At 52.3% G+C, this 9,532-nt stretch overlaps 1 protein-coding gene across 9 annotated transcripts in view; it reads left to right on the top strand.

Annotated features, from left to right (window-relative positions):
• Positions 1-478: 478 nt before the first annotated feature.
• The window catches only part of Ripor1 (RHO family interacting cell polarization regulator 1), a 20,821-nt gene continuing 11,767 nt past the window's right edge, over positions 479-9,532 (top strand). For 7 of the 9 annotated variants that reach the window (XR_003850464.1, XM_029566427.1, XM_029566426.1 and 4 more), the window contains exon 1: positions 9,081-9,099. Coding sequence is in view for 7 of the 9 variants with exons in the window: in XM_029566427.1 (XP_029422287.1) it covers positions 9,081-9,099 (19 nt within the window). In the remaining 2 variants the exon portion in view is untranslated. Of the gene's footprint in view, positions 602-7,700; positions 9,100-9,532 lie in introns of those variants that run through there. The other 2 variants (XM_008839081.2, XM_029566428.1) reach the window with 2 other exon arrangements.

Genomic DNA, 9,532 nt, shown 5'->3' with positions numbered 1-9,532 from the left:
GCCAGACAATGGCAAGAAGGGTTGGTAGGACCCTACAGCAGGACACTGAAGCTGCCTGAAAAGGTGGGGAGGGATGACTGGCAGGGCTTGCACCCAAGGCTTCTGGCCTTCCTACCTTTCCAGAAACGGACCCTAACCCTTCTCCAGCCATCCCACTCACAGTGGCAGCTCCAAGGACCTGTTTATGGACCTACAGACTGAGAGGGGGCCTGAGGTCTTTAGAGATGTCTTGATCTGGGAAACCCCGCAAGTACCCAAGCGCCCCCTACCCCAGTTTTAAGGTCTGCATGAGGTTCCCAGGAAGCCACCTGATTCCCGCAGATGCCCGCGGGTCCCCCAGGGCTCCCCCTGACCCGGTGGTGGACTCGGGAGGCAGAACATCTTGCCCGGTTAGCCGCGTGGGCAGAGCAAGCTGTGGCCTCCCCTGAGGGGTGCGGGAGCTGGGGGGAGCGCAGGAGGTGGGGCCCAGCGGGCCAGAGGCGGGGCGGGGCGGAGGGAGGGGCAGGCGCCAGCGGCGGCGACAGCAGCAGCTGCGGCGCGACCAGGCCTGGCCAGGCGGAGAGCAGGACAGCGCGAGGTCCTCGCAGCCCATAGCAGCCATGTGAGTGTCGGCCCCGTTTCTGGGGCCCGCGGCGGCGCTGGGGACTGGCGCCCGGGATGCGGTGCCTCCCGCACCGGCGCTGCCCGCTGGGTCCCGGATCCGCGGCTGGGTCCCGCCTTACTCGATTCCAGCGACCCGGATCGCGCCGCGTCTTTCCTCCCCTCCCCCCTGGGCGCGGAGGACGCAGCTTCTCTCGACAAAAGCCGCCGCCTCCGGGCCTGCCGCGCCCCGCGCCGCCTCCTTCCCTCCCCCGCCAGGCCGCTGCAGCGGTGCCGCGGGGCTCAGCGGTGGGCAGGCCCGGAGGGCGGACTCCCGGCCTAGACTCGCGCTCTCCCCCAGCCCCCGCTGTCCACGCAGCGGCAGAGGCTGATCTGGGAATGGGAAGGGGGCGACAGGGGGTGAAGGCGGCCTCCGCGATGAGCTAATCCACCCCGCCCGGCCGACCTAAGCTGCTTTGGGGCCAGGCCTGAGGTGACTGAGCTTGACCAGGGCCATACTCTGCACCCAGCCCAGGGGTAGCAGAGCCGGAGAAGATCGTCCTCGCGGTGATCTGTGACCAGACCCTGTCCCTGGAAATGGAGGCTGCTATACGGACTTTGCAAACAGTCAGGACAGGGCATCCTGTAGAACTGATTTGGGGAAGGGGTTGTTCACCAGGGCTAGAACCCTGGGCTAAATCAGCTTTAACCCCTTCTGTCACTACTTAAGCTTAAGTCCTGCCTCTCGTGCTGACCCTTTCAAGTCAGTTCTGACCAGGCTGACTTGTCAGTGACCAGGCTGGTCTCCGCTGTGTGCAATATAATACAGTAACAACGATGCCACCGTCTGTGAGGCTCTGTGCACCTCGGGTCTGCAGCATTCCGCTGACACACAGAGGAGGGTTATGACCATCTTGGAGAGGTAGATACTGGCCCGGAGATGTTAGTAACAGTCTCAAGGTCACACAGCTGGTTTAGAGAGAAACAAGAATTAGATTTGAGCCAGGCGTGGGGGCGCATGAATTTAGACTCAGCACTCGGGAGGCTGAGGCAAGCAGATCTGTGTGTTCGAGGCCAGCCTAGTCTACATGGTGAGCCTTGCCCCCCCCCACCCCCCCAAAAGAGAATTAGAATTAGATCTGAATCTTCGCCCTGCACCATCCACTTCCCTAGTATTGACAGAGTGGGGGAGAAAGCTAAAGCTACAGAACACTACGGCAGGACAAGGACTGGCACGGTTCCCTCTTCTACCTCCCACCCATTCCTGGGTCCTGTGGGCAGCAGGGCGCGATGAGCCGTCCCAGGGGCCTGCGTTTTGGGTGGGAGGGTGGGAGCACTCAGGGCACTGGACTAGCTTCTGCCTAGGTGGAAAAGCAGGCGGGGAGGGCGAGGGTGAGTCACAGCGTTCCCTATCCGCCACCGCTGGAACTCGCGTCCTAGCCAGGCCCAACCGGGGGAGGCTGTCCAGCTCCCAGAACGCTACGGGACAGGGAATGTGACCAGCTGACCAGGGAGGAGGCCGGCAGGAAGTGAGGCCACCCAGCCGCTTCCACCCGGTTCCGGGGTGGGGGGTCCCAGGCCACAGCAATTCCCCCTCCCCTCTTCTCGCTCTGGTTGGCGGCTGCCGAGTGACGTCAGCAGCAAGGTTTGGGGTAGTTGCCATGGAGACAGGGACAACTCCCCGAACGACCCCTTCTCCCTTGCAGCCACCCCTTGCCTGGGTTATTTATAGCTTCTGTTTACCTCAGTCAGGGGTGGCCCTGCAGCTGAATAGGGATGGACTCAGGGATTCCAGGAGAGGTTGCGACTACCCTAACCTACTACCATTCTAGATGAACAATATCAGTAGTCGGACTTTCTGCCCCACACAGGTGTGCGGGTCTTGACAAATAGGAGGTATTAGGGGCTGTAAGAACTGGGTTGATGCAGGCAGGTCAAGGTTCCGTTTGCTGCTGTTCTGCAAGCCCTGTAACCTTTGGGACCTGCGACCTGGATTCTTTCCCATGTCCAGAACGCTGTAGGACTGACATGAGCTCCGACTCCTGGCCCTTAGCTGCCAGCACCCACCAGCTGAAATAGCCCCTCTCCTTTAGCTCAGGTTCAGCCCTTCCCATTCACCCTTCAACAAGGGAGATCCTCCTAACCCCCACCCCCCTGAAATGATCAGTCATATGTACATCCTTCATGGCGATTTAAGGGGGGAAATCTGTACAACAGTTATACATTATGGCTTCTGAGTGTAGTGGGTAGATGGCAGCAGCGTTGCTGCCAGAGAGTTGATGGAATAATCAGCATATTCTGAATCCAGAATCCCAGGATACTTCTACCTCGCCCCATACCCAGGGAGCAGATCCCCACTTGAAGATGGTATATGATGTAATCAGCAAGTGGGAAGGGAAAGGAGGAATTGTAAGTGGGGGGCAAGGGTGGACACAGACCTGGATCCTAAGATCTGATCTACCCTCTCCAGCAGGTCAGGATCCTCTTCTAGAGTTTGGGCAGCCCAGCTTCCCCACATAGCTCTCTCCCTCCTTCATCCCCCAGATGTTCAGGCCCTGATGGATGACCCAGGAAATTACAGTAGTGAGCAAGCAAGTAGGCCCCAGAGGATACAGACTGGTGAGAAGACAGACCTTAAAGGAGAACTGACAACTTAGTTATATAGCCCTGGGAATGAGAAAGAGGAAGCTATAGAGCCACCAAAAAGGGGGAACCAACCCAGGGCAGACTTCCTAGGGGAAAGAAGTTAGAGATTCAGACAAGAAAGAAGAAGGAAGAGGAGGAAGAGGAGGAGGAGGAGAAGAAGAAGGAAGAAGAAGAAGAAGAAGAAGAAGAAGAAGAAGAAGAAGAAGAAGAAGAAGAAGAAGAAGAAGAAGAAGAAGAAAAGCAGGAGGAGGGTTAATCAGGCTTAAAGCAATAGGAAATAGGAGGGGGGTAGGAATGTAGCTCAGTGGTAGAGTGCTTGCCCAGAGGTCCTAAGTTTGATCCTAGCACCACAGACACACAGACACACACACACAGACACACACACACACACACACACACACACACACACACACACCCCGGATATGGGAGGAATAGGGGTTGCTGCTTAGATGCTAAAAGACTTAAGGGAAGGAGGACATCATTGCTAGAGGTGGGGACAGGGCCCTGGGAGGGAAGCATGGGATTTTATTGTTGTGCAGTAGGTAGCCTGGATGATTCATGAGTCTTTTGTTTTGTTTTGTTTTTTGTCTTTTTGAGGCAGGGTCTCCCTGTAGCCCCAGCTGTCCTGGAACTCACTATGTAGACCAGGCTGGCCTTGAACTCAAAGAGATCTGCCTGCCTCTCCCTCTCAAGTGTTGGGATTAAAGGCATGTGTCACCATGCCCAGTGATTCATGAGTCTGAATAGAGAGATTTAGAATCCTGGGTCAGGAAGACTGGGCTTGAATCTGGGCCCTGCCACTTACTAGCTGTATAATCTTGGGCAAATTAATAATCATTAATAATAGCAGCTAATATTTGCTGTATGCTAGCAGTGAGGTAATATGTCCACCACAACTTCCCTACCCACACATGTGCTTCTTCCTCCCCTAAGCATTCCCTATAGAGGGAGGTACCTCACTTCATCCTCTTAGCAATGCTTGTGGTAATTATTATTATCCTCTTTATGGGTATCTACAATCTAAAAGCCTAAGAAGTGTTTTGCCCAAGGTCACACACAGCCCACTGGCCTCAGCTTAGAAGCAGGGCTAATAAAACTTGGTCACACAGGGTTGTTGCTGGAATTAAATGGGATGGTGGTTTGTTCAGTGTAATGCCTGGCATATAGTAAACACTCAAAGGGGGACTCTTTTTTTGCATTGTCAGGTGACTGGAATTTTCAGAAGAGTGTTGTTACTGAATAAAGAATGACTGATTGCAGAATGAAAGAGAGACGGGCCTACTAGGAGGATGCTGTAAGATTCTAGGGCAGAGTTGGTAATAGCTTGGACCTGAGTGAGAGTGCAGATTTTTTTTTTTCAAATAAAAGATGGGCTCGGGTTGGAGAGATGGCTCAGTGGGTAAGAGCACTGGCTGCTCTTGCAGAGAACTAGGGTTCCATTCCCAGCACCCACATGGTGGCTAACAACTGTCCATAACTCCAGTTCCGGGGGATCCAATGCCCTCTTCTGACCTCTGCAGGCGTTGCATGACACTGGTGCACTTATGTACACACAGGCAATACACTCATACACATAAAATAAAAAATAAATAAACCAGGAGTGGTATTCAAATCCCAGCACCCACATGGCCGCTAACAACCATCCATAGCACCAGTTCCAGGGGATCCAATGCCTTCTTCTGACCTCTGTGGGCATTGCACAGCATTGATGTACTTAAACATATGTAGACAATAATAAATAAATAAATAAATAAATAAATAAATAAAATATTTTTTTAAAAAGACCAGTGGGGGGGGGCGGGAAACAAACAAACCAAAAAACAAATCAAAACAACAACAACAAAAAATTTAATTTTGAAATAGCATAAGTTACTAAGGCTGGCCTTGAAGTTACTCTGTAGCTCAGGCAGGCCTGAACTTTTGATCCTCCTGCCTCAGCCTTGCAAGTAGATGGGATTATAGGCCTGTACTATCAGGACTGGATTCAGAGACATTTAAAAGCTAGACCAGGCAAGAGTGGGTGGCTGAGTGGGGGGTGGGTATAACTGAGGCCCCAAGGATGACTCCCAGTTTCTGTTTCAAACAAGTGGGCGCATAGTAGTTAGGGCTGTGATAGACAAGTTAAGGCTGGAAAAGTGGTCAGTTCAGTCCAGAGACCTCAAATTAATTCAGTTCACCCTCTTACAGGCTACCGTGCATTGTCAGTTAGCTTGTGGGGAGACATCTGGGAGGCAGTTGGATTGGAAGCTTAATGCTCACAAGAGTGGTTTTGGTGAGGGAGAGATAAGGATGCTAACGGAGATGTACATAGGCCAAAAGCTGGGAAGATGAAGTCCATTGGGGGATAGAGAGACAGACAGGGTATCTGGTTGGAGACATAGGTAGAAAAACAGGAACATGTTGCTTCTTGAAATTCAAGGGAAGGAAGGGCTTAAGGAAGAGGAAAGGGAGCCACCAAGTCCAATACTTTATTGAGATCATTCAGGATAAGGACTAAACATTAGACACTGGGTTGATTCAGCAACAGGGAGGTCAATGGTGACCTTGTCAAGATCAGTCAGAGGAGGGGTGAGTGTAAAAAGCCAGACAGCAAAGGAAGAGGAGTAGGTAGGTGTGGCAAGGAAATGGAGGTAGACCATTCTTCCAGAAACTTGGCTCAGAAAGGAGAACAATGGGGTGAGGAAAGGGGTAGCTAGAGTGAGTGAGACACAGGGCATACAGAGAGGTAATTTCTTCCTATAGTTATGGATTTACTCTGTGTGTGTGTGTGTTTTGCTGGGGGTTAAATCCAAAACCTTTAACATGCTAAGTGTATGCTTTACCACTGAGCTACATCTCAAGCCCCAGATTACTATTATTTACTTAATTCAATTTATGCTTAAATATTAATATATACAAAAAGTAGCTAGGCACAGTGGCACACACCTAAAGTTCCAGCTACTCCAGAGGCTGAAGCAGCAAGATTGCATGGGCCCAAGCAGCCAAGGCTAGCTTGGGGAATATACCTAAGATGCCATTCCCAACAAAACAAAACAAACATACATACATATGCACACACAAAGTGTATAGCTTGATACATTTTTGTAAAGGAGCATACCTATTATATGATCAGAAAACACAACCCACAGCAGGTAATAGAACATTGCCAACACTTTGGAAGACCCCTTGTGCCTACCTGCAGTTAACAGCCCAAAGGTAGCTACTTAATCTGACATCTGTCACCATAGATTACTTTTGTCTGTCTTTTTTTTTTTTTTTTCCTTATGTAGGTCAGGCTGGCCATGAACTCCAGATCTTCCTGCCTCTGTTGGGATAATAGGGATGGGCCACCACACCCAGCCACTTTTGCTTGTTTTTCAATTTCACTATCAAGGGAATCATGAACCAGAAGTGGTGGTACATGCCTTTAGTCCAGCGCTCAGGAGGCAGAGACAGGTGAATCTCTGTGACATCAACTCCACCCTGGTCTATGTAGTAAATTCCAGGCCAGTTGAAGTTCCAGGCCAGCTGACCCTACCAGGAGACCCTGTCTTTAAAAACAAAACAAGCCGGGTGTGGTGGCGCACGCCTTTAATCCCAGCACTCCGGAGGCAGAGGCAGGCAGATCTCTGTGAGTTTGAGCCAGCCTGGTCTACATAGTGAGTTCTAGGCCAGCTGGGGCTACACCTGTCTCAAAAAGACCCCCCAAAAAACAAACAAAACAAAACAAACAAAAAAATCAAGAAAATCATATGTATTCCCTCTCTTGTGTTTTATTTCATTCAATGTAAGGTTCACTTATACTATTGCATATAGTTGCTTATTTTTCATTATTTTGCTGCATAGTTATTTATTGATGGACATTTGGATAGTTTTTATTTATTTTTATTTTATGTGTATGAGTGTATTGCCTGAATGTATGTAAGTGCACCCGTGTCATACAATACCATGGAGGTCAGGAGAGGGCGTAACTTCTGAAACTGGAGCTATGGACAATTGTTAGCTGCCATGTGGGTGCTGGGATTTGAACCCAGGTCTATCTTCAAAATCAGCCAGTGCTCTTAACCACTGAGCCATCTCTCCAGTCCCCTATTTGGATAGTTTTCTGGCTTGTTTTTACTTTTAATGTGGCAGTGACTTCAACTTATTTCTGAGTTGAAGTGAAAGTCTGAGACACTTCTTCTATGAGAAGGGAGAGAGAGATTAGGGCCATATAGGATAATTTACCAGGTAGGGAATGAGAACTGGGCTGAGGTTGAGAATTGCTCTGTGAGTTCAGCCAGACTGCTGTGCCATAGCATCAGGCTGAGTGTAGGTACAGAAAGGTTAGGGAGTTGAGTTGCCACGGTTGGTCTCTGCTAGGAAAGAGAGCTATAGAGTGCCAAGGACACTAGCAGCAGGCAAGTAATAAAAGGGTGGCTATGAATGCAGACTGGGAAGAGGGTGCAGGGAAGGTAGGGGAAGGAGGGTGGGAGGGAGCTGGCAGAAAGAAAGCAAGCAGAGGCGGACTGTCATCTCTGTGCAGGGTGGTGTCTGAAATTCTGGGCTGTATCTACAGTGACTGGCACATGCTTGGCATGAGGTTGTCATTCAATGAGTAGCTGAATAAATGAGTTGAGAGCACAAGGGACCAAAAATCTCAAGTAATAAGCAGCTGAGGCGATGGAGAGACTGAAGGTTATAGACAGTGTGGCTGTGGACTGGGAAAAGGGCATTCCAAAGCAGGTGACAAGGCCAGAGTGTTGAAGCTGAAAGATTCAGAGAGGTTAGTGTTAGGTGGACAGCCTATAGGAATGCATAGGTCACCAGTGGGTGCATGGTACCTAGTCTTCCAGAGATAAGGGAGGACAGCATTTCTCAAACTGATGTCCTTGAACTTGAATTGGGGGGATTGTAAATGAAGACCCCTGGTTTGGGGAGAAAAAGCAGTGTGGTAGAATGGCACCTCAAGGAGGTGTGTTCGAGGTGTGGATCCAAGTACCTCAAGGTCAGGGTATAGGGTACTCAGAGGACCCTGAGCACAGTGGCCTCTGTCCATGTTGGAAGTGGACAAGGGACACTGAGGGCAGGAAAGAGCCAGCACTAAAGGAATTCAGGGCCTGAGGGGGCTCATGTGAACCAAGGGCCAAGAGGATGATGAGGTCTCAGTCCTAGCTTCCACTCTAGTGGGGGAGGCCCTGGCTGAGGGTGGAACCTGATTCTTTTCCCTAGGCCCAAGAGAAGGGGAATGCCCAGGCTGAGCGCACCCTTTGAGGGTGTAAGGGTGGTGAGGGGGCTGTGGACTCTCTGTACCCTGTTCTTTGTGTCAACGCAGTAGAAGGTAATATGACCTTGATCTAGTCTCCCACTTTTAGCTCCTCTTCTCAGCTTCCTCGAATCCTCAAACCCAGTGCCCTCCATTGGCACAATCCCTCCACTCAAACCCCCAATTCCCTATTTCCACCCTTCACACACTTAGAACCCCCGATTCTCAGCCCTCTGTACGTGGAGCCCATTCTCAGCACCCTGACAGCCACTTTGAGCTCCTTTCTATCAGCGTCTCCCATAGCCTCTTCCTTCTGGTTGGTGCTCGACTCCCTTCCCAGGCCCCCTTGATCTCAGTCCCTGTCAGCCCCCTAGGAGGAAAACCCCTAGTAACCTCTCGCAGAGACCAGGCCGGCCGAGGTCCGGTGCCCCCCTAGACCAGGGACGGTCCCGCCCCATCCCGGCGGACTGAGTCAGGAGGCAGGAACTGGGCGGGGGGAAGGCGCCAGGAGCCGCCGAAGCCCTGGCCGGAGAGGCTGGGAGCAAGCTTGGAGCCCAGAGAGTTAGTACCAAAAAGACCCGGGCCGGCGGGGACACAGGTTAGCGTGGGTCAGGGCTGTCCTGGACCTACCATGAGCGCCAAGAAGAGAGGTAGGACTCGGCTTAGGGCCGCCTAGGCTCGGGGACTGGCCACAGTGATGCAGGCCAGTTTCTGGGGGCATGGGGTGCGTGTTTCGTTGGGGCGGGTGGGCCGAGGATCTCTTTCTTCCAAGGGCTGAGGTGAAAGCGTGTGTCCGTGCCTCAGTTTCCAAGTCTAGTCTACCCGGGAGTGGAGGAGGCGGGGCACTTCTCGGCACTGCCCCCCACTCTGGGAATCCCCGGCGCTTAGCCCTGAGGGCTCTGGCGTCGCGGCGCCGCGGGTCGGTGGGAGCTGGCGCGGGGCAGTGTTTCCCCGTGGAAGGTGGCGGGAGCCACCCGGCCGGGCCTGTCCCGCAACTCTACTGGGATCCTCGCGCACACCCCGCCCCGTGACCTCCCGCGGCCTCCCGGGGTGGTGGCTCCGGAGCTCCTGGTGCACTGGGGG

This window comes from Nannospalax galili, unplaced genomic scaffold, assembly GCF_000622305.1.
Source record: "Nannospalax galili isolate Female #2095 unplaced genomic scaffold, S.galili_v1.0 scaffold799, whole genome shotgun sequence".
Lineage (NCBI taxonomy): Eukaryota > Metazoa > Chordata > Mammalia > Rodentia > Spalacidae > Nannospalax > Nannospalax galili.
Note: the sequence above shows the minus strand (reverse complement) of the source record. Positions and strands in the feature narration are given on the sequence as shown.